Here is a 26,247-nt window from a genome sequence, read left to right as displayed (position 1 = left end):
AGTCAGCTGTGTGATCAAGGTTTTCATGTTCAGTTTACGAAGGAGCAGTGCATTGTGACAAATGGTGACAATCAGGAAGTTATGAGAGGAACCAGGTCCAAAGACAACTGCTATCTGTGGGAACCTGACCTCTCTAACTTTTCCACAACGTGCTCCTCAGCCAAGGAAGAACAGGAGGTGAAGCTGTGGCATAGAAGACTTGGCCATCTCCACTTACGTGGAATGAAGAAGATCATATCCAAGGAAGCAGTCAGAGGAATGCCAAAGCTTCTGATTGATGAAGGTAGAGTCTGTGGAGAATGCCAAGTGGGCAAGCAAACCAAGATGTCACACCCAAAGCTGGGACATTCCACAACCTCCAGAGTTCTGGAACTGCTGCACATGGACCTAATGGGACCTATGCAGGTGGAAAGTCTTGGAGGGAAGAAGTATGCCTACGTGGTGGTTGATGACCATTCCAGATACACGTGGATAAACTTCATCAGAGAGAAGTCAGATACATTTGATGTCTTCAAGGATCTGTGCATAAGACTTCAAAGAGAAAAGGACAGCTGTGTGGTCCGGATTAGAAGTGATCATGGCACTGAGTTCAAGAATTCCAAGTTTGATGAGTTCTGCTCATCTGAAGGAATAAGCCATGAGTTCTCCTCCCCTATAACTCCTCAGCAGAATGGAATAGTTGAAAGAAAAAATAGAACTATTCAAGAATCAGCCAGAGCAATGATTCATGCAAAGAAGCTCCCTATGCACTTTTGGGCTGAAGCAATGAATACGGCGTGCTATGTTCACAACAGAGTCACCTTGAGAAAAGGAACCTCCTCCACTCTGTATGAAATATGGAAGGGTAGAAAACCCACTGTGAAGTACTTTCATATTTTTGGAAGTAAATGCTACATTCTCACAGATCGTGAACAGAGAAGGAAGCTAGATCCCAAAAGTGATGAAGGCGTATTTCTGGGATACTCCACGAACAGCAGAGCCTATAGAGTGTTCAACTACAGGACCAATGTCCTGATGGAATCCATAAATGTCATTGTGGATGATAAAGAGGAAGGAACCGATGTCATGGAGGATGTTGAAACATTCCTTGATAGTCCAACTGACAGTCCAGTCAAGCCTGAAGAAGTACAGGAACCTCCTCCTGAATGTGAAGTAGAAGCACCTGCCAAAGTGCCATCTATCAGAATTCAGAAAGACCACCCTAAGGATCTTATCATAGGGGATCCCACCAGTGGTGTAACTACCAGGTCAAGGGGAATAAACTCAAATTCCTGCTTTGTTTCCAAGGTTGAACCAAAGAATGTGAAAGAAGCCCTGACTGATGAATACTGGATCATTGCCATGCAAGAGGAACTCGAGCAGTTCACAAGGCATGAAGTATGGGAGCTGGTTCCAAGACCTGAAGGGTCCAACATCATTGGTACCAAGTGGATCTACAAAAACAAATCTGATGAGAAAGGAGTAATTACTAAAAATAAAGCAAGACTAGTAGCTCAAGGATACACTCAAGTTGAAGGAGTAGACTTTGATGAGACATTTGCTCCTGTGGCTAGACTTGAGTCCATCAGATTGCTGTTGGGGGTAGCATGCATCCTGAAGTTTAAGCTATTTCAAATGGATGTGAAGAGTGCATTCTTGAATGGCTACCTGAATGAAGAAGTCTATGTGGAACAACCCAAAGGGTTTAGTGATCCTAACCAACCTGAGCATGTATACAAGCTGAAGAAAGCCTTGTATGGGTTGAAGCAAGCACCCAGAGCGTGGTATGAAAGGTTAACCGAATTTCTGACCACAAATGGATACAGAAAGGGTGGCATAGATAAAACCTTGTTTGTGAAGGATGAGGAAGGCAAAATCATGATAGCTCAAATCTATGTGGATGATATAGTCTTTGGTGGAATGTCAGAACAAATGGTTAAAAAATTTGTTCACCAGATGCAATCTGAGTTTGAAATGAGTCTAGTGGGAGAACTGACCTATTTCCTTGGAATGCAAGTAAACCAAATGGAGGACTCCATGTTTCTCTCCCAAAGCAAGTATGCCAAGAACATAGTTAAGAAGTTTGGTATGGATCATGCCAGGCACAAGAGGACTCCAGCTCCTACTCATCTGAAATTAACCAAAGATGATGGAGGACCCAGTGTTGATCAATGCCTGTACAGAAGCATGATAGGTAGTCTGCTGTATCTAACTGCAAGTAGACCTGACATTTCCTATGCAGTTGGAGTGTGTGCCAGATATCAAGCAGAGCCCAAGGTGAGTCACTTGAATCAAGTCAAAAGGATCCTCAAGTACATCAATGGGACATGTGACTATGGGATGCTGTACTCACATGGGTCTGAGCCTGTCCTATATGGGTACTGTGATGCTGATTGGGCTGGAAGTGCTGATGACAGAAAAAGCACATCAGGTGGATGTTTCTTCTTAGGAGAAAACCTCATATCGTGGTTCAGCAAGAAGCAGAACTGTGTCTCTCTGTCCACTGCAGAGGCTGAATACATAGCGGCTGGAAGCAGTTGCTCCCAACTGGTTTGGATGAAACAAATGCTCACTGAGTACAATGTCAATCAAAATGTCATGACATTGTTCTGTGATAATCTCAGTGCCATCAACATCTCAAAGAATCCCATCCAACACAGCAGGACCAAACATATTGACATTAGGCACCACTTCATCAGAGATCTGGTGGAAGACAAGGTGATCACTTTGGAACATGTAGCCACGGATCTTCAACTGGCTGACATATTTACAAAGGCTCTGGATGCTACTCAGTTTGAAAACTTAAGGAGCAAACTGGGAATATGTCTCTCTGAGACATTATAGCAACCACTGATGTTTGGGATAAATTGTTTAATATCTCGGCCTATTAAACGATTTGTACAAGACTATGATTGGTCAACATATCATAGCTATGCTGCGCGCATCAAGGGTGAATACAAGAGGGTAAGGAGACACCCTACAGAGAGAAGGCCTCTGTACCTGCAGGAGTTCAAGGATGCTGTTCATGCAGGAGTGGTTCTGGATGTCAGAAACAACATCATGGCATCTGATATGGTGGTACCTACTGTAAAGCAAAAGTGGGTGATCACTTGATCGAAGCTGTGAAGCAAGATCAAGTGGATGTGAACTTGGTTGAAACTGTGAAGTAAAACCAAGTCTGGAACTCTGTCATTGTGCTCTGACTATGTTGTTGGCTTTGGCAACATTTGTGACAAAAAGGGGGAGTAATAACCACCAATACCCCTGACAAACAGAGTGGGTCTCTACAACAGACTCTCATGACAGATCTGAAGATTCCCCCCTTGCAGCTGATGTTGAAGTTTAGGTGCAACTTCGAATATATGTGTGCTGCTATGTGAAGTTTTATTTAACTTCCATGTGTGTGAGTGTGCTGCCACTCTGAGTGTATTAGCTAGTTTTATTCCGCTGCCATGAACTCTGTTATGGGGATCAAAGTGTTTTAGCCAAAAATTTGCCAAAGGGGGAGTTTGTAGGTGTTTAATTGGCTGCATTGTATGGTAAAACACAAATGTCTTGACTGATGTCATGACATGTATATGTAACTACATTGTAGTTATTGCAGGACTAGCTAACACAGGATTATTGAATGCTGTGACATTCATACCTGTCAACAGATACTAAGGAACAGAAGCTCTGTTAGAACTTAGTATTCACTTGCAGTCTGGTTATCAAGGAAGAACCAGACCTGGCATAAGGCCTACTGATTGAATGTCAAACTGGATGTTGTGACATTCATCATTGACAGCAGCTACTGAAGATTGGGCAGAGTGGTGTTCTGCTATACTTCAGCACTTTACTTAGTTTGTTATTCAAGAGAATAGCAGAACTAACTTAAGGCCAATTGTGTAAATGTTAAGTTGGACACTTTGACATTTACTAATGTAAGCTGGTACTGTAGTATGGTCATATTGATCATGTACAGGTCAGCAGATTTGTACAGTCTGTTTTCTGGGAAAACAGACTCAGCATATGGACCTTGATGTCAAGCTGAATGTCGTGACATTCATGCCTGACAGCATATGCTAAATTGTAGGTTGTTCAGTTTTCTGTTACAGCTTTCTCAGGCTATTCTTTAGGAAGTCAACAGCTTAGAGAAAATCCAGGAAATCAACAACCAAGCTACATTCAATGAACCTAACAAATAGCCTATTTGTTAGCAACCTAAATATTGAATTTGAGGGAACGTATGTGACCTAAAATTCAGGAAAATACAGGTGCAAAAGCCCAGGTGCTGCAATATAAAAAGGAAGGCATTCCTCCATTCAGTTTCAGGGATTTTGAGGCGTGAAGATTTAGTGTGTCCATCTTACTTCACTGCTGTATTTTTGTGAGTCTAGAATTAGACGTATCTTGTAAGCCAAGTCATTATCAAATAGATGATTGCTTTGGCATAGGGTGTTCATTGAGTTGTAAGTGTTGTGTCACTCAAAGCTTTTAAGCGTGAGTGCTGTGTATCTTGGTTTAAGCTGTGAAGCATAACCAAGAGTTGTTTTTGAAGTGTGACTTCAAAGTGTTTTTAATATCACTGAGGTGATTGAGGGGGAGTGAGTAGGAACTCTGATCTTAGATTAAGATTGAAATTGCATTGGGTAGGGATTAAGTGATAAGTTGTAAACGGGTGAGTTTAGCTTTGAATTGATACTACTAATAGTGGATTTCCTCCCTGGCTTGGTAGCCCCCAGATGTAGGTCATGTTGGACTGAACTGGGTGAACAATTACTTGTGTTATTTACTGCACTTATAATTAAGTTCTGCATAATCCCTGTCTGTGCAGAATTGGATGTCATAACAACCTGTGTGACATCCAAAGTCTGATAACTAGAATTTCAATTGTGATCATTGATTTCATGCAAAAGCAAAAAGTGAAAACAAATGGAAAAACAAATGTTTAACAATGCATTAATTGAATGAAATATCATTGTATATATGCTGCCAACAATGTCATCACTTCTCCTTTTGGCATGGGAGAAGGGTTTTAAACAAAGTGAACAATTACTCTGATCTATGGATGACTGTAGGAACATCTACGGCGACCCAATTGTGGTAGACACCGCAAGGTATGATGAAATTGTTCAGATCCTCTGCATCCTCTTCCAAGATAGCAGCAGCTTCTTCAGGTTGCTCAGCATGGATGAAACCTGCGCTCTTGAACAAACCTTGCTCATTATATGCCCTAGAACAGTAGCCAATGCCAGCCTGGGATTTGTTGTCTTCAAGCTCAATCATCTTCCCTAAACCAGCAACTGCACCACATTCAATGGCCAGTTTTGCATCACGATAGGAAGCAAATGAAGGAGACTTCTTCTCAATTGGTTCATCAATAGATAAAGCTTGGAAAGGAGTTCCAACTTCATCCTCAGCATCAATATATGAGAAAGAAGACAAGTGGCTAACCAGGAGAGCCTTTTCTCCCCCTACCACAACCAGTTTCTTATTCTTGACAAACTTCAGCTTCTGGTGTAGGGTGGACGTCACGGCGCCAGCCTCGTGAATCCATGGTCTACCAAGGAGACAGCTATACGATGGGTGGATATCCATAACCTGAAAGGTAACCTGGAAATCACTTGGTCCAATCTTGATTGGGAGATCAACTTCCCCAATCACGGTCTTACATGACCCATCGAAAGCCTTCACAACAACACCACTCTGCCTCATAGGAGGCCCCTGATACGACAATCTGGAGAGCGTGGTCTTTGGCAATACATTTAAAGATGATCCAGTGTCCACCAACACGTTGGACATGGCATCAGACTTGCAATTCATAGATATATGTAAAGCCATGTTGTGGTCTCTTCCCTCCTCAGGGAGATCAGCGTCACTAAAACTCAAAGTGTTGCAAGCAGTGATGTTTGCAACGATACTGTCAAACTGTTCTATCGTGACGTCATGATCAACATACGCCAGATCCAATACTTTCTGCAGAGCCTCCCTATGGGGTTCTGAATTCAACAGCAGAGATAAAACGGAAATCTTGGATGGCGTTTGTAGAAGCTGGTCTACAACGTTGTACTCACTCTTTTTGATGAGCCTCAGCATCTCATCAGATTCTTCATTCACAATGCCACTCGGGCCAACTGAAGAATTAGGAGTCTTTTGTACGGAGGAGGGCCTGGCAACATCAAGTGCCGGATTCTGAATATTAACAGCCGTCCCAACCGGACGCTCAGTAGAGTCAGAAGCAACGGGAGCCTTGGGTGGCGCAGAAAACACTCGACCACTACGGGTCAACCCGCTCACATCAGCGATATTAGTCACAGAGGTAGAAGGCAAAGGCACTTCTTTCCCATCTTCCACAGCGACAGGATTATATCTGAACGGAACAGCTTTATCAGACGAATAAGGCACAGGGCCTGCAGGCTTAATCACCAGAGAAGGGGAAACCTTCGGCTTGCTGCTATCATAACGGATAACAACAAGCTCGGGTAACTTAAACACAAGAGATATGACATTCACTTCCGGTTCGTCTTCATCAACATTGCGGTTTTGAAAGATCTCAATGGTACCCTCATCCAGCAACTCTTGGAGTTCTCTTCGTACTTGATTACAACCCAAGCGATCAACCGAACAGATGCGGCATTTGTCGTGGTCATGCTCCATGTAGCTGTACTGACACAGCAACCGATGTAACTCAACCAACGATCGTCTAATATGGCTAACATATTTGACCTTGTACTTCCCGGGGCATCCCTGGACCATATTAACAGACTTCCCATGCGCGGGCAATGGGTTCTTGGTAACATTCGGGCCTGAGTCTTCAAAGCTCAGAATTCCACATCTCATAAGGTCTTGAACCTTAGTCTTCAGTGGGTAGCAATTTTCAATGTTATGGCCCGGAGCACCGGAATGATAAACACAGTGTTGGTCTGGTTTATACCACCATTGAGGATTTGCAGGAATAGCAGGAGGATCCCTGGGAGGGACCAATTTCCTTTCCAACAAGGAAGGATATAGCTCGGCATATGACATCGGAATCGGATCGAAACTGATCTTCTTTCTATCATAATTCAAATTGGCTTGGTTGGTTGTGCTACCACGAGGCTGGTAAGCCTGTTGCTGCGGACGCTGTTGCTGCTGATACTGAGGCTGCTGATATTGCTGCTGTTGCTGAGAATTTTCTCTGAATACAGGTGCTATATGAGCCACCTGGTGCTGATTACCGGCACGACGTGCGGGCTTCCTCTGAGCAGAGGGTTTCCTCGGTTTAGCATGGGACTGCACAACATGTGCTTCCCCATCCTTCTTCTTAAACACCCCATAATGCTTAGAAGAGCTCTCATCTTTCGATAATCGTCCTTCACGGACTCCTTCCTCCAGGCGCATCCCCATGTTCACCATCTCGGTGAAATCAGAGGGAGAACTTGCGACCATCCGCTCGTAATAGAATGAGCTAAGAGTCTTCAAGAAGATCTTAGTCGTCTCTTTCTCTTCCAGCGGTGGAGTAATCTGAGCTGCCAGCTCTCGCCACCTCTGGGCGTACTCCTTAAATGTCTCCTTGTCCTTCTGAGACATGGACCTGAGCTGATCACGGTCAGGAGCCATATCAACATTGTATTTATACTGCTTGACGAAGGCTTCTCCAAGATCATTGAAGGATCGGATATTAGCACTGTCCAAACTCATGTACCATCTGAGCGCAGCACCGGACAGACTGTCCTGAAAATAATGGATCAGAAGCTGATCATTATCAATTTGGGTAGACATTTTCCTGGCATACATGACCAGGTGAGCAAGAGGTCAGGTGTTCCCCTTATATTTTTCAAAGTCAGGCACTTTGAATTTGATCGGTATCTTGACACCGGGAACCAAACACAACTCAGCAGCAGACTTGCCGAACAAATCTTTCCCTCGGAGGGTCTTTAATTCCTTCCTCAGCTCAAGGAATTGATCGTTCATAGCTTCCATCTTTTCATTAACATCCGGGCCCTCAGACGGCTCGGAATGATAGATGGTGTCGTCTACCCTGGGAATGGTATGCACGACAGGAGGAGCAGCAGCAATGACCGGGCTAGATGCCGGCATGGGAGCAAAAGTTGGAGCAGGAATGTCAGGCATGAAACCTGGAGGCATACCCCAAGGAAACCCGGCTGGCATAGCATGGGGCACAAAATGAGCACTGGCGGCTGGCACAGTCGGAACAACGACCTCTGAAATGATCGTCCTCTGGGGAGGAGTTGCAGGAGGTGGAGAAGGTTGATTCTGAGCAGACAGAAACTGCTCCATCAAAGCGCTCAGGCGAGCGACCTCTTCCTTCAGCTCACGGTTCTCTTGTTCTAGCTGATCCATAACTCTTGCAGAATTGGCTCGAGTATAATACCGGTGAGTCAGCTTGTCTTCAAAATAAATGAAGAGCACAGAGTTAGGACAAGAAGACCAGAAACAAGGTACCTGCTTATGCAAAAATGATGCATGAAATGTTTGTGCAGATGCTTTGTTTTATTTTCAAGGAACCCTTAGGGTATTATTTGCAATTTTTTTTGAATATTTAAAGCATTTTAATTTCTCATGGAAAATATCTCATTCAATATATTTTGAGACAAAGAAGTACAACATTTTTTGATCATTACAAAGAGAAAAGGAAAATAAACATCCTATGGATCCCTAGAAGCTCGAGATGCTGGAAGACGAGAAACACAAAGTTTCTTGATCTCTCTCTCATAGGCTGCTTCCATGTCCGCCTTCTCCTTCGCAAGTCGATCATACTTCCTCTTCCAGAACTTGGAAGACTGAGGAAGCAGAGAAGTCCAAGTGTCGTTCGGATCGTCGATCACCTGATGCTCGAGAAACTCAATCAGAGTGTCCTTCTCCTTAATCTGCTGAAGCAACTCCTCTCTTTCACGGATCCAAGCACGTGAAAGGTCTTCTTCCCTCAACTCCTCTACACGTTGGATAGGGAGGGTTGAAGGCCCAACCACATCCAAAGGTGTAGGTATCGGATGATCATATGGCATCAGGTACTCGGCAGCTCTCTGTCTGACCCACGAAGTATATGGCTCCAAAGCAATGCAGTTCTTTGGACCCAATTCATTCCTACTCTTCTTGTGAATACTGCGCCAAGCACGGACAAATCTGGCTTTCAGGCCTTGGGGATCTTTACCCTCCTGAAAGAACACACCTTCTAACAGAATGTTATGAGGTTTATCCTTTAGGGGGAACCCAAGCTGACGACGTGCTAATATGGGATTGTAGCTGATCCCACCACATGTACCGAGAAGAGGCACATTAGGGAATTCACCACAATAATCAATGATCTGAACGGTATCATACACGCGATCATACCAAGAGATATCATCATTAGTGAGAGACATAAGTCTCTGAGACCACCGTAGACATCCCTTGTTCTCCTTGAAAGCAACTGTCTGCGGTAAGTGCGAAATAAACCACTTGTACAGCAAAGGCAAACAGCAGACAATAACTCCTCCACCCTTTGCATTCCTCAGATGCAAAGAGACATAGGCATCACCCAACAAAGTCGGAACGGGATTAAGAACTGAGAAGATCCTAATAGCGTTCATGTCCACAAACTTGTCGAAGTTGGGAAATAACACCAGTCCATAGATGAGCAGCACGAATAAAGCCTCAAAGGCATCCTCACTCCTGGCCTTCCCATAAAAGGTAGCTTGAGCGATAAGGAACTCGGAAGGAAAACTCTGAATTCCGCCTTTGGTAGTCAGATTAGCTTTAATCAAGTCTTCATCTATGTGCAACAGACTTGCAATCTCTCGAGCAGTCGAAATACTCTCTAAGCCACTGAACGACACCTGATCCAGAATAGGAATCTCAATAAGGTGAGAATACTCCTCCAAGGTAGGCAGCAACTGGAAGTCCGGGAAAGAGAAGCAGTGATACAGGGGATCGTAGAACTGAGCTAGAGTACTCATCAATCCCTCATCAACCTGAGTAGTCAGCAGAGGCAGAAGCTTCCCATACCGAGCTTTGAACCCCAAGGGATCTAATACATAAGATGTCAGATTCCTTAACTCTTTTACATCAGACTGTCGGAAACTGTACTTCTTTGTATTCCTTTTCGGTCTTTCCATGTCTGAAAATATTGCAAATAAACCCTTTTAAGTTCCTTGAAAATTTTCTCTTTTTTCTGATGACATGAAATGCAGATGAATGCATGAATGCATGAATGCAACAATCACACTCAAGGATCAAGCAAGTCACACCAGACAAAGGTCATGGGAAAGCTCATTGTATCCCTAATATCAATCATCCATTTTGGTGGATTTAGGTTTTCACCTTATCAACACCCAAGTTCCATTGATATTAACGGTACATGAACCGGCTCGAACATCCTTAATATCAACCATCCGTTTTGGTGGATTTAGGTTTTACACCTGATCAACACCCAGGTTCCATTGATATTAAGGTTGTCTGAACGACTCAACCATGAATCACGGGTTTGCTGAGAGTCACGAGCATGGAGTCTCGGTTAGGAACCACCCAAAGGGAGTGTACTAGGGTTTATACCTGCCAAACATGTTCTATCAGAGGTTCCCATAATCATCGTCCCATCTTTCGAATATTATCGGAGGAACGAATACTCGTATTCCAAAAATATTCTCAAGAGAAACTCTTATGAGTGTAGTATCGCGTAACAATCACATCAGAACTTACATCTGAACGACCTCCGCACTACGTCCTAAAAATAGGCCAAGAGGGGCTTGGTAAACTAAGGTCATTGGCTTCTACGGCACATGATTGAAAGAATAATGCCTAACCACAAATAACTTGTGTGACATTATTAATCCAACATGACCTCCACCAAGTGAATGGACTCGCAAGTCAACTGGCTAAGGAATACTCCACACCAGTCAACAAGACTATGCCATTCTCCTATCCTAAGGTGCACTCGAGTTCGGGTATAGAACTCATCTCACAGAGATCACCAAAGCAAACAGCAATTGTATATCAAGCAATTCAAACATTACAATCAATACAGTTATCCCAAATTGTACAAAAATATGTCATATAACAAATAACAATATATCACACAACAAGGGTGAAAAGTAGGCAATACCACCAAGGAACTTACTCCCCAGCAGGGTCGCCACTTTTCTGTAGCGGTGTATTCGTCACTTTATGATTTATTGACTAAACCAAAAGCAAAGCATACAAAGAATCGAGTCGCCATCGCACTTTTATTTATCCAAAGGATTGGCTAAAAAGCGAACAAAAGCCTAAGAAGTTTTACACATAGAAAACTAATGAAAAGATTAGAGATCGGGGTAAGGGGTAAATTACGCAATGGGAAGGTGTTAGGCACCCAAAACGTCCTAGGTACTCCTAGGGAGCCCTTTTCACACTTGTTGAATGAAAATGTTATTTGTTATGAAATATTTATTGTGCAAACATGATTGGGAAGATGAGAAAAGAATGTACAAGTTATTTATTTTTGTGTTTGAACGGATGAACCCGTTGCCTACGTACCTTTCCATGAAAAGGTAAAGGATCAAAACGCCGTAGTTCGGCTAAAAACTTCCAAAAGTTAGTGGATTCAATTTTAAAACACAAGCCCTAAGGTTTTTCATTACCAATGGGAGAAAACTCAACCTGAATCAACAATCCACCATGCGAGGACAGCTTCAACATACTAGTGAGGGGTTAACCCTATAATAAGTATGGAAGACTTACAATCAACTCACTAAGGATAAGGTAAGAATTACATCAACCACTATGGTAATTGAAACCTATGGCTAATGCATGAAAACTTAACAAGAATGGACAAAGCCAAAACAATTGAATGAGTGAAGTTAATTGATTATGATTATTCACAAAAGGATGGTCAAAGTATGATTAAGATCAATTCAAAAGAGGTATTTAACAAAAGTGAAGTTTGAAAATCAAGGACTTAAGGTCCAGGTTTCTAATTTGAAAAGAGGTGAGAATGTTTGCACAATATTTATCTCAAGTTTTTGAAAGCAATGTGTGAAAAGGTTTAGGACAACAGGGAATGAATGGATGGATAATGGAGTGTAAAACTTCTCAGAAGGGTTCACCTCTTGAAATCATATAGAGGATGATTCAAGTGTGTCCTTTGGAATAGGCAACAAATGAGCAATAACAAATGAACAACAAAACAACTGGATACCGGATGCCACTCAATGGTCTTACACCAATCTCACAGACAAAGGCGGATACCGGATACCAATCACTGGATTTACACCAATCTCCTAAAACAAACAACGGATACCGGATGCCAATCACTGGACTTACACCAATCTCACAGACAAAGCAAAACAAAACAAATGGATACCGGATGCCAATCACTGGACTTATACCAATCTCCAACAGAATAGAACATGGATGTCAGATACCAATCTATCTGGACTTATACTAACTCCAACAGATGATCATAGGAATACAAATGCCAACAACATGGACTTACAATCGAATCCTCACATACAACCAACAAAATGCATCAAGCAAAGAGCAAAGAGGATATGAGTGACCAATGAAATGGTCTTACACTCTATCCCTTCCATATCATAGGAACAAAGGCCAATCTATGGACTTATAATTGCTTCCTCAATGGGCAAACAAACAATGGATCACAAAGATATGAAATGATGATCATGCAATAATGAACAATTAATGATGCTAAATGCACAAAGGCAAACAATCAAATATGTACAGCTGGATGAAGCAATAAACAATCAATGATTCAGTTAGCACACACTATACACAAGCAATAAGGCTCAAGCAAGGTTAGACTTTAAAGTCAACTGGAATGGGGTAAATGTTGCTCTTAACCTTAACATTGAGAGTTAAGGTGAAGCAGATGAAAGGATATGAGGGGTGTGCCTCATGACTCTTATCCCTGGTCAGGGAGAGCATCAGATGAAAGAAGGTGTGGGAGTTCAGAAAGTTGGAACTCTCTCCACAAGTCAATGACTCTATAGATCTTGGGTTAATATCCACAATGCTACAACATGTAATGTGAGCAAAGGGATGACACACAGAATAGTAGGAGATGGATTACACATCTCTTGTGTTCTACCAATTGCCTTATCAAAGGACTTTTCCTGCTTGGGGACAAAAGTAAACAATCACAAACATTGCCTCTTAAGGAGGACTTCAGATAGGTGCCTGGCCAAGTAACAAGCCAGGTCTTCCAGACTACATGAAGAAGAGGATGTTATACCTCATATCTAATGATATCAAGCAAAGCAAAGCAAGTTCTCAAAGGAACTATAGCAACTAATGTACCTCTATGAAGATGCAGCAGCTGATTTGTTGGATTCAAAGCCTGGAAGGTCAAAACAGATGTTCTATGTTGATGAAAAAGATGAATGAATGCAAGGCTTCAGCTCAACAGTGCTTGAACACGATGAAATCTCCAACTGCCATGTGAATATTCAAGTTTCAACAGCCACGATCTTCAAGAATTCTTCACAATTTTGCTTCAACAGATCTTCAACTATGCCTGTAGAAGATGAATAAACCAAGAACAAAGCAAAAGAACTCAAGAAATTCGATGGCAAAAGTTGAGAGAATTTGAGAGAATTTGAGATGAAAAGTGTTTTGGATCTGAAATTGTGAAGTTCCCCCCAATTTTCTGTTATGATTAGGTTTAAATACTCCCTGCTAATCAACCTTGTTAATCATGTTTAAACCCAAACTCAAGGATTAGTGAAATGAGATGATTTATGCATTTTGGCCAAAATACCCCTCATGCATGCATGACAATGGAACAATGTGAATTTGGCTTGAAATAAGTTGCAAATTCTGTTTTGATGCAATTGGAATTGATTTGAAATGAAAATAATGCATGCTTTTCAAATTGACATTTTCCCACCAAAATTCAAATTGATTCAAGTGAAAAATACACTTTTTTTGTGATGAGAATTTGTGAAATATGATGCATGATTATGATAGTAGGGATCAAGAGAAAATTGCTCAAAAAAGAATCACATGAATTGGCCTTTTGATGCAAAAGTTATGCCTTGTTGAAGTTCAAAATCCATGGACAATGATTTGATCATAACTTGCCAACCACACATGAGAAATGGATGTTCTTGGATTTTTTGGAAAGGTGAGAGCAAGATCTTCAACTTTCATGTTGGACAAAATTTCATTTGAAGCATTCTTGGATATGTAATCTTGAGGAGAAAACCTTTCCATTTTTGGCAGTTTGAAATTACAGGTCACTTTCTATTTTTGGAAAGTTTTCATCTGACCTCAAATCCTTCAATGTTGATGTTTGAAATGTCAAATGAGACTTGTATGGACATGAATGAGGTCATTCTAACCATCTCACACCTTCAAATCCCTGATTAAATGCACAGTTGGCCACAATTGACTTTGCTAGGGTTTCAATTGACTGAGCAATGTCTTGATGAATTTCAAGCCTCTTCCACTTGAGATCTTGATTCCAAATGATATCACAACTCATATGAACTCTTATGAATGATCATGGTGCCCAAATTCTTCAAGAATGGCCACCATATATTGCTCAATGACTGCCTTTGACTGTCTTGACCTAGTGGTTGCTTCATCTGCAAGTAACAAGGTTAGATGACATATTTTTGTACTTTTGGTTAGTAAATAAATGAAAAGCAATGATATACAAATGCAAAATATGCTTGGTGATCAAGAATCACTCTCAAAAGGTATCCCACCCATAGAGAAGGAGGCCAAGGTGTACAATGATCCTTGAGGCAATGATATGATATGATATGATGCCATGAGGGATCTTAGGGACAAAATTGGGGTCTTACACGACCCAATTCCTATGTCTTATGCAGAATTATACCCGTCTTTGGTTCTCAAGAACCTAATCTAACCAAGAAACCCGCCGCAAATTCCAGAACCACTTCCATAGTGGTATAAGCCTGAGCTCCGTTGTGCTTTTCATCAAGGAGCACCCGGACATGATATCGAGAATTGTTATCCGCTCAAGTATGAGGTTCAAAAGTTGATGAAGAGTGGAATGGTGTCCTTCGAGGACCGTGCGCCGAATGTGAAAGCAAATTCGCTACCCGCCCATGGAAATTCTTCTGTTAGTATGGTGGATGGTTGTCCTGGCGAGTTTAAGGTTTTTGATGTGCGTTTTATCCGGAGATCCTTGGTGCAGATGCATAAGGATGTTTGTTTGGTAAGTGATTGTGAACATGACCATGATAGTTGTGTTATCTGCAACATTAACCCGAGGGGTTGCGAAGTTGTGAAAAGGGACATCCAGCGACTGATGGATGAAGGCATGATTCAAATTGTTCAATCCCGTCATGTAGATGATGATGTGAATGTCATAGTGCCCATTTCGAAGAAGCCAACGAGATTGGTAATCCAGTACGACAGCAATAACAATAACAATGTCAGTAATAAATCAGTATTGTCGTTGGTTATACGGTTAGAGGGCCCAGTCTCATATTCATCTGATAAAGTTGTGCCGTATCAGTATAATGCTACAATGATAGAAGGTGGTCAAGAAGTCCCGTTGCCTACGACTAGCTTTGTGGTGAGCATTGCTGATGTTACCAAGGTGACCCGCAGTGGTCGAGTGTTTGGGCCGGTGTTCCCAAAGGATAAGGAAGAATCAGTTGTTGGAAAGAAGGTGGAAGTGGCTGTTGTAGATCCAGTTGGTGCTTCAAAAGGTAAGTCTGGTGAATCCAACGATTTGAAGGCTAACAATGATGATGAGGTACTTCGATTGATCAAAAGGAGTGAGTTTAATGTGGTAGAGCAGCTGCTCCAAACCCCCTCAAAAATCTCAGTGTTATCTCTGCTCATGAATTTTGAAGCGCAGAGAGAAGCACTGCAAAGAGTTCTGGAACAAGATTTTGTAGAACATGATGTTACAGTGGATCAATTCGATCATATCGTAGCTAACATCACTTCTTGCAATAATCTTAGCTTCTGTGATGAAGAACTCCCTGAGGAGAGCAGAAATCATAATCTGGCTTTGCATATTTCTATGAATTGCAAAGAGGATGCTTTGTCAAATGTGCTTGTTGACACCGGGTCGTCACTGAATGTGTTGCCGAAGTCAACTCTGTCAAAGCTATCATACCAAGGAGCGCCTATGAGGTATAGCGGTGTAATCGTCAAAGCTTTTGACGGTTCGCGCAAAACGGTTATCGGTGAAGTGGACCTTCCAGTTAAGATATTTACGAGTGATTTTCAAATTACTTTTCAAGTAATGGATATCCACCCAACCTACAGTTACTTGTTGGGAAGGCCATGGATCTATAGAGTAAAAAATTATCTTATCTCTATATTTATAAAAAAAATAGACTTTTCCTTAAACTAGAATAATAATTCCAAACTTATATGGTATAAAGTAAAGTATAATGTTTACATCATATAACTTAAATATTTTCATTAAATATTGCAACACAATAATTTAAATAATTTCTTTAAAATATATATATTTTAAAATTAATTTTATGAAAAAATATTGAAATTTTAGCAGTTTTTTAACATGTTCATATATAAAAAAATGATCATTTATTTCGAATTTTTTTTAATATGAGGGTATAGATTAATTATTAAAGATTAGATATTAAAACTAAAATAAGACTGAACACAAGTTAAACATAATTGTAGTTTGTGTGTATTTAATAATCCATCGACATTGGTTTCAACTAAGTAAATTGAAGATAAAATTATGTATAATAAATAAACAATTTTAAAAAAAAAAAGGAAAGTTTTGAATCTTGAAGAAATAAAAAAAGTACATTGAAGAAGTTGAGAGAGTTTGAATGAATGGAAATGATAAACATTACGGTGGAAGGTTAGCATGTGGGTGTTAGTATAGAAGGATAGAGTTTCGTGGAAGAGTGGTGGCGGTCGGATGATGGGGAATTTTGTTGGTACAGATTTGGTTTGCATCATATCCCTTAACTTTTCATGATTACAAATTATTTGAAGAACCATTGGGTATATTAATATTTATTCAAGTGTACAGGATCATAAACTAAAATTTTAGGAATAATCTAAGGATTGGTTCTAACTGTGAGCATCTAAAGAAAATTTTTAGATTAGAATCTGAAGGATCAGAAGCTGAAGACTAGACTCTAAAGAATACAACGTCTGAAGACTAGACTCTAAAGAAGTAGCCTCTAAAGACCATAGTTTGAAGAAGTCCGCCTCTGCTGATCAGAACTTAAACTAGTCAAAGCGAAAGTCCAAAGTGACTCTAATAGGTCAGTGCCAGACTTTGAGACTACTTTGTCTTCTTTTGGAAAATGCTAAAAAAACACTATTTTTAAACATTAATTGTAATATTTACTCTATTAATAGATTTATCATATATAAATGCTACTACTTTAGACGAAATTTATTTTTATAGCGAATGACTCACATATGTATTCTACTAATAGAAAAATGAGTTTTAAAGAGAGCATTACAAAGAAAGTATTTTTGTTTATTTAGAGAAATTCTTAAAATCTTAATTAGGCATTTAACTCTTTAACAACAAATGAACATAAATGAGTAATATAATTTAGTGTAGTAAAATTAATGCAATGAGGTTACATTTTAAAAGTTAGAGAGTTTAACTTATATCTCTAATATAAGTGAAGAAGTTAACACCAATAACTATAACTATATAGAAAAGGAATATGATTGTTTGAGCTGATCTATTTTTGTCCCTTAAATAATTTCTTAATTTTTACTACTAAAATTATCTCATAAATGAATAACCTCTCAATATTTCAAAAAAAAAAAACTGATAACTTCTTAGCTTAACTTCTCACAATTTATACAAAAATTTTATTTTCACATCTATAAAGTTTATTCGCCAAATTTCTTACACAAATAATTTAAATTAAAATCAAAACTAATTAAAAATATCCATTTATAATTTTGACACGTGTGTTCATTAAAAAAAAGGAACAAACGTACAAGACAATGACCGTTTAGTAATAATAATAATATATATATATATATATATATATATATATATATATATATATATATATATATATATATATATATATATATATATATATATATATATATATATATATATATATATATATATGGAGAATAACTTTTTGGAGTGATTTTATTGTTTCAAACTAACCCCTGAGTTTATTATCGATAACAATATATAAAACCAAAATATATTTCTGATGTAGTTTATTTTTAATACCTAAAATATCCTCAAATGTTTAGTTTAAATTTAATTAAAATTTAAAAACTATTTTTACTAAACACGTATGTTGTTTTTTAACTTCTAATGTGAGTTTTTTAAATTCCAAATCATACTCTTATTTTAATAACACCTTGCCACATTCATAAAAATTGACAAATAGAGTTTGTTTAATTTTAAAAAGATAATATCATTTTTCCATAACATAAGCACGTTAATACACCAAGACATGATCATACAGGTAAATTTATGTGGTTATTATGTATATTCATTTCAATTTTCATTACAAAATTACTTTCTAGTTGCTCGATGAAAATCTCTTCATCGAGATCTCTATTTATGAATGTTATTTTGACATTCATCGGAGGAACTATAAGATCATGCAAAGAAGCTAATGCAAATGATACTCTAATTTTCGTTGTGTTTGCTACTAGTGCATATGTGTCAAAATGATAAACACGTTCCTTTTGTTTAAACAACCTTTGATCATTAATCTTGACTTGTAGGTATTTAGTGTACCATCACACTATCATACTTTCTTCTAAACAAGAGGAGTCCCTTGAAATTATTACTTCCTTATAAGTCTTAGGATCATCTTTCACTTGAAGAATAATAATAATCTTATAAATAAAATCCTTACTATTTCCTACCATAAGATAAAAGAAATAAATTGATTATCAATTTTGTTCGCTAGATCCTTAGCCTTTCGAACTCTCTTGCTTATTCTAAGTTCTGGTTGTTTTTCAACAATCAGTGACGAACTTTCGAACCATGTTTCAATAACCCGTGGAGAATCTTCGTCACGAGGTTCTATATTTGTGGGAATCTCGGATTCCATATCCTTCATGATATGGTTCTCAAAATTCCACATCTCATGATTTATTAATTACTTTAGACTCCAAATTCAGAAGTCTATATAATACATCATCAATTTTCAGATAATGTTTATATGCCTAATTTTATCGAACATAAACAATTCATATAGTCTATAGATCATAGTTCAATTGAATAATTTAAAATTATAAATTTAACTAATATGAACACTTTAGAAATTAACAAATTTCTAATTTTAATAGATAATGTCAAATAATATAGGTGCAACATTTTATTCAAAATGTAATAAATAAAATATATATTTCAATAATATCATTTACTACAATTGAATTGTTTAAATTTAACTAATAATATAAATTTGACTATTTTGGTAATTAACATAAAAAAAAATCTTCACAATTTCAATTTCAATTTATCTATCTACCGATTTAATTCATATGACATGATTATTATCCTATAAGCATATTAGATTTAAAAAATAAATCATTTTCATGGCTCTATTTATCATATATATACATCAATATTACATTCCCTTTATGACTTTTTATTTAAAAATCATGTGAAAAAGACAATTTTCAGAAACATTCATGAGTTTTAACAAGCATAGATGCATATGTAATTATGTTGCAGTTTATATCTTATTGCTTCTGCTTCATAGTGTAATTTATTCCCTCACTTTGTATAATAAAAACAAAAGATATACATATATAGAATGTATATAAACAAAAAAAATATTGAAAGAAAATTTTCTGCCTTTATTTTGAATTCAATTAAATTAAATTCCGCTACCACGTACGAATTTAATTATATTAAGGTATTGGGAAATACAATTTAATGAGAATATAATATAGCATAGTTGTTTTTTCAAAATTTTAATCCTTAATTACAAGTATATATTGATTTTCAATACATACTACTTTTTCACATTGATATTGATGTCCAAAGTTAGTAATGTATTAACTTAAATTTGTACCATTACTGTTTCAATTATATATACATATAATTTCTTTTTTATTCATGAATTATATATTCATTTCATATCCATTAATTATTATCTGAAAATTAAAATATTAGAAATCATGTTCTTATACTAATTGTTTATAAAATTTCGTATTTGGATATTTGATATTATTATTTTTATATTGCTTTAATTTTTTATAAGGAATAATAAAATATATTCGAATTCGTAAGAGTGTTTCTTCTTGTGTTCAAAATGTGTCCACGACTCAATAGTTCATAATTTGATGTTTGAAATTGAAATCTCGGTTGGCATTAAACAAAATACTATAAAATTATTAAAGAATTAAATTATAAATCAAATGGTAGAGACTAAAATCGTGAGTGAATCACTTTTTTTATAGTATTTCAAGCACTCAGTTTGTCTTAGAGTTTCTATATAGAAATATCTAGGATAATTCAACATATACTCGAATTTGCGACAAGATCGATGAAAACTCGAATGTAGGGAAGATGAAATCCGTAATTTTGTGTGAAGAAGATAGGTTTTTCTAATGTATTTTTCTGAATCCATAATGCTAAATTTATAGGTCAAACATATTTTTCATAAACTTGCGACCCTTAATAAAATACACACTTTCAACCACACTTTTGCTCAATATTACACTATTTCTTCTACAACAACACTTTTCAAATATTGCATTGTTTCGCTCACAACATTACTTTTTACTAAATGTTGCACTATTTCGTCTACACCAACAGTTTTTAAATATTGTATTGTTTCGTATTCTACAACACTTCACGAACTATTTCCTATTTCAAAATTCAAAATACAAACCGTCTACTACAACACTTCAAAATTATTAATTATTAATAATTTATAACAAATATTACATCCAAAGCTTAGTAAATCAAATCCTTGAGTTGATCCACCTTGTTTTCCTTGGTCATTCTTTTTTGTTTCCTTTAGTGTAAATGTGTCAAAAAAAATTTAAATTGTGTTTTGAGCTTGTTTGCATAAAGTGAGGATTTGCTAGGCGATCATGTCTCCCTTCTAGAAAATTTAGCTGGGAAATTCCATTTATTTCTTAAGATTACCTTTACAACAAGTAAATACATGTTATTACAATAAAGTTGATTTTAAATAAATTTAAAAGATATTAATGGTTGATTAGTTGTGATTTACTAACTATGTATAAAACTTAAACTTTTGTTTTTTCCAAATGATAGTTTCCATAGTATATTATTCATGATCAATATAAAATTGTAATCATCAGAGATGATTACTATTATTATATCTTATACATAAAAAAAGTCTAAGGACACATAAAGAGAAAACGATCACAACGATTCATAAGAATATCAAACACTACTCTGACAAGTGCATGACAATAGTTAATAAACACACTGTTTTTTTTATTCTATAAATAAATTATTTTGGAAATGTGGTACTCAATGGAGTGCATCAAGATCAGTGTAATATTGTGCAATCCACCGTTTTATAATCTTGACTTCTTGTTTTCTTTGTTTAATCAGCCATACTGGATCACTCGGTGATGAAGACTGAATATCTAGACAATGAGATCCTGAAAAATGAATAATTATTAAATTTATGATTAAGTGAAATGATTGTGTCTTTTTCTCGTTTTAACTCTCAATAAAAAATTAGAAAAGTGACTTAATAATATATATATATATATATATATATATATATATATATATATATATATATATATATATATATATATATATATATATATATATATATATATATATATATAAAAGGCGGCATACCTTTTTTTGTATATATAGCAACAATACTTTTTGATAGGTCGTGTAGAATTCTGAAATGTGTAAAAACAACAATATTTTAATTTGATATATTTGATTCAAAAATAATTAAAGATGAATATAACTTTAGATTTTATATATGGTTCTTACCCGCCACTACTAAGAGGATCTTGTAACCCATTTGAAAAAATAATATTACTTCCAAATCTTTGAAGAATCGTCTTCAAATTCTGATATTAATCACACGTTAATTTTTATCATTAATAATTTAAGAAAATACATATTTTGTATTTTTGTATCAATGCAATTGAAAATAAGATTTAAATATAAATTTTGTCTTAAGAAAAGAGTGTATAAATAATTAAGTTATTGTTTGAGATGAGAAGAAAAAAAACTAACATGGCCTCCATAGTAGGTAGAAATCCAATGTGAGCGAGGAGAAACGTCATATTCTTCCTTGCAATTTGAAATGTATTTCTCTAAGTCAAAGGGGGAAGGTCGAAACATAGTATCATTTCCTATTCCGTGTCGTACCACCAATTCGCTACATATCTAAATTAAAACAAATTATATTATTTTTATAATATCATTTATATAGATCTAAAAGATAATATTATAAGAAAAATATTTTAAATATATATTATCAATAAAAATAACTAATAAAATGACAAAAAATAGTTCACCAACTTTACTTATTTTAATAAAATAAATTTATTTACTTATAAATGAGATTATATATACCTGCCATCCCCAACCCATCCTTGTCTCAGTCTCAATATCAGTCTCAGATATAGGTGTCTCAGATATAGATGTAGGATCATTAATTTGACATGTGTCATTTCCAATGAAAGCCACAATGCCAGAATATATTTTATCAAGAACATCATTTCCAAAAGAAGCTTTATCAATTCCATTACATATAGTAGTAACCGGAGAACTCGAAGGATGATTGTATTGAGCAGCAAAAACATACATGTTTTCTAAATAACCAGACAATTCAGAAGAGTTGTTCAATGGACTGCAAGAAATAGATAACATTAAAATATTTTATTTACTTGCTATAATCAAATTAATATTTTTTTTGTTACCTGCAGGTGTTGAATTTTTTGCTAAGAATAGAAAGACCGTTTGTTTCAGAAGTTACTCTGTCAATTTCAGACCAAGAATTAAGTATTGTTTCATAACACGTGTCACTGACTTCCTGAAAACAAAATCGATTATTCATAACGCAAATTTTTAATAATTATTTTTCATAAATACATTTAAAAAGAAAATATAGCATGGCAAATTACTTTAAAATCCCTTGAAACAACATCCATATAAGCATTGGGATGAACGATATCATCAGTGCTGAGGATAGGAGCAGATGAGGCCAAAGCACCAATAGTCAAATGAGGATATTTTAATCTAAACCATGAAGCCAACACTGCATAATAAAATCATATAAACTAATAAGCATTGTTGGAACATATTTGGTTTGCATCATATCCCTTAACTTTTCATGATTACAAATTATTTATAGAACAATTGGGTATATTAATATTTATTCAAGTGTGCAGGATCATAAACTAAAATTTTAAGAATAATTTAAGGATTTATTCTGACTGTGAGCATCTAAAGAGAAATTTTAGATCAGAACCTGAAGGATCAGAAGCTGAAGACTAGACTCTGAAGAAGACAACGTCTAAAGACTAGACTCTGAAGAAGTAACCTCTAAAGACCATAATTTGAAGAAATTTGTCTCCTGCTAATCAGAACTTAAACTAGTCAAAGCGAAAGTCCAAAGTGACTCTAGGTCCCTATCAAACTTTGAGGCTATTTGTCTTCTTTTGAAAAATGCTAAAAAAATACTATTTTTAAACATTAATTGTAATATTTACTCTATTAATAGATTTATCATATATAAATGCTACTACCTTAGACAAAATTTATTTTTATAACGAATAACTCAAATGTGTATTCTACTAATAGAAAAATTAGTGTTAAAGAGAGCATTACAAAGAAAGTATTTTTGTTTATTTAGAGAAATTCTTAGAATCTTAATTCCGCATTCAACTCTTTAACAACAAATGAACATAAATGAGTAACATAATTTAGTGTAGTAAAATTAATGCAATAACGTTACATTTTAAAAGTTAAAGAGTTTAACTTATATCTCTAATATAAGTGAAGAAGTTATCACCAATAACTATAACTATATAGAAAGGGAATATGATTGTTTGAGCTGATCTATTTTTGTCCCTTAAATAGTTTCTTAATTTTTACTACTAAAATTATCTCATAAATAAATAACTTCTCAATATTTCAAAAAAAAAAACTCATAACTTCTCAACTTAACTTCTCACCATTTATACAATATTTTTATTTCCACATTTATAAAGTTTATTCACCAAGTTTCTTACACAAATAATTTAAATTAAAATTAAAACTAATTAAAAATATCCATTTATATTTTTGACACGCGTGTTCATTAAAAAAAGGACCAACGTACAAGACAGTGACCCGTTTAGTAATAATATATATATATATATATATATATATATATATATATATATATATATATATATATATATATATATATATATATATATATATATATGAAAAATAACTTTTTGGCGTGATTTTATTGTTTCAAACTAATCCTTGAGTTTATTATCGATAACAATATATAAAACCAAAATATATTATTTTTAATACCTAAAATATCCTCAAATGTTTAGTTTAAATTTAATTAAAATTTTAAAACTATTTTTACTAAACACGTATGCTGTTTTTTAACTTCTAATGTGGGTTTTTTAAATTCCAAATCATACTCTTATTTTAATAACACCTTGCCACATTCTTAAAATTGACAAATAGAGTTTGTTTAATTTAAAAAAGATAATATCATTTTTCCATAACATAAACACGTTAATACACCAAGACATGATCATACAGGTAAATTTATGCGGTTATTCATTTCAATTTTCATTACAAAATTACCTTCTAGTTGCTCGATGAAAATCTCTTCATCGAGATCTCTATTTATGAATGTTATTTTGACAACCATCAGAGAAACTATAAGATCATGCAAAGAAGCTAATGCAAATGATACTCTAATTTTCGTTGTGTTTGCTACTAGTGCATATGTGTCAAAATGATAAATACGTTCCTTTTGTTTAAACAACCTTTGATCATTAATCTTGACTTGTAGGTATTTAGTGTACCATCACACTGATACTTTCTTCTAAACAAGAGGAGTCCCTTGAAATTATTGTTTCCTTATAAGTCTTAGGATCATCTTTCACTTGAAGAATAATAGTAATCTTATAAATAAAATCCTTACTATTTTCTACCATTAGATAAAAGAAATAAATTGATTACCAATTTTGTTCGCTAGATCCTTAGCCTTTCGAACTCTCTTGCTTATTCTAAGTTCCGGTTGTTTTTCAACAATCAGTGACGAACTTTCGACCCGTGTTTCAATAACCCGTGGAGAATCTTCTTCACAAGATTCTATATTTGTGGGAATCTCGGATTCCATATCCTTCATGATATGGTTCTCAAAATTTCACATCTCATGATTTATTAATTACTTTAGAGTCCAAATTCATAAATCTATGTAATACATCATCAATTTTCAGATAATGTTTATATGCCTAATTTTATCGAACATAAACAATTCATATAGTCTATAGATCATAGTTCAATTGAATAATTTGAAATTATAAATTTAACTAATATGAACACTTTAGAAATTAACAAATTTCTAATTTTAATAGGTAATGTCAAATAATATAGGTGCAGCATTTTATTCAAAATGTAATAAATAAAATATATATTTCAATAATATCATTTACTACAATTGAATTGTTTAAATTTAACTAATAATTTTTTTATAAATTAGACTATTTTGGTAATTAACAAAAAAAAAAAATTCACAATTTCAATTTCAATTTATCTATCTACCGATTTAATTCATATGACATGATTATTATCCTATAAGCATATTAGATTTAAAAAATAAATCATTTTCATGGCTCTATTTATCATATACATACATCAATATTACATTCCCTTTATGACTTTTTATTTAAAAATCACGTGAAAAAGACAATTTTCAGAAACATTCATGAGTATTAACAAGCATAGATGCATATGTAATTATGTTGCAGTTTATATCTTATTGCTTCTGCTTCATAGTGTAATTTATTCCCTCACTTTGTATAATAAAAACAAAACATATACATATATATAGAATGTATATAAACAAAAAAAATATTGAAAGAAAATTTTCTGCCTTTATTTTGTGATGTACCGTTTGATGATCAAAACTTCCAGACGGTGATGATTCTTTGTGTATCCTTTAAAGATATTTATATATCACTCTATCAGATACATCCACCGTAAATAAATTGGATCATAAAATCTAATCTCCCTTACTAGATAAACAATTAAGTCAACCATAATGTCAAAAATTGTTGGAGCAAAAAACATCTCTAATTGACATAAGATAATTGCAACCTCGTGTTCCAACTCATATAAACTTCCAAGTTCAATGACTT

The 26,247-nt window shown here is 35.5% G+C and overlaps 1 protein-coding gene across 1 annotated transcript; it reads right to left on the bottom strand.

The window, feature by feature from the left end:
• Positions 1-21,120: 21,120 nt before the first annotated feature.
• On the bottom strand, positions 21,121-25,235 carry LOC127115192 (uncharacterized). The gene is made up of 10 exons (XM_051046793.1): positions 25,151-25,235; positions 24,910-25,034; positions 24,686-24,854; positions 22,996-23,129; positions 22,792-22,904; positions 22,445-22,721; positions 22,103-22,255; positions 21,854-21,933; positions 21,707-21,756; positions 21,121-21,498 (listed from the first exon to the last, which is right to left on the bottom strand). The coding sequence occupies exons 1-10, from the start codon at positions 25,233-25,235 to the stop codon at positions 21,365-21,367; spliced, it is 1,320 nt and encodes a 439-aa protein (XP_050902750.1). The 3' UTR covers positions 21,121-21,364.
• Positions 25,236-26,247: the final 1,012 nt, after the last annotated feature.

This window comes from Lathyrus oleraceus, chromosome 1, assembly GCF_024323335.1.
Source record: "Lathyrus oleraceus cultivar Zhongwan6 chromosome 1, CAAS_Psat_ZW6_1.0, whole genome shotgun sequence".
Classification (NCBI taxonomy): domain Eukaryota; kingdom Viridiplantae; phylum Streptophyta; class Magnoliopsida; order Fabales; family Fabaceae; genus Lathyrus; species Lathyrus oleraceus.
This window is presented reverse-complemented; position numbering and strand designations above follow the sequence as displayed.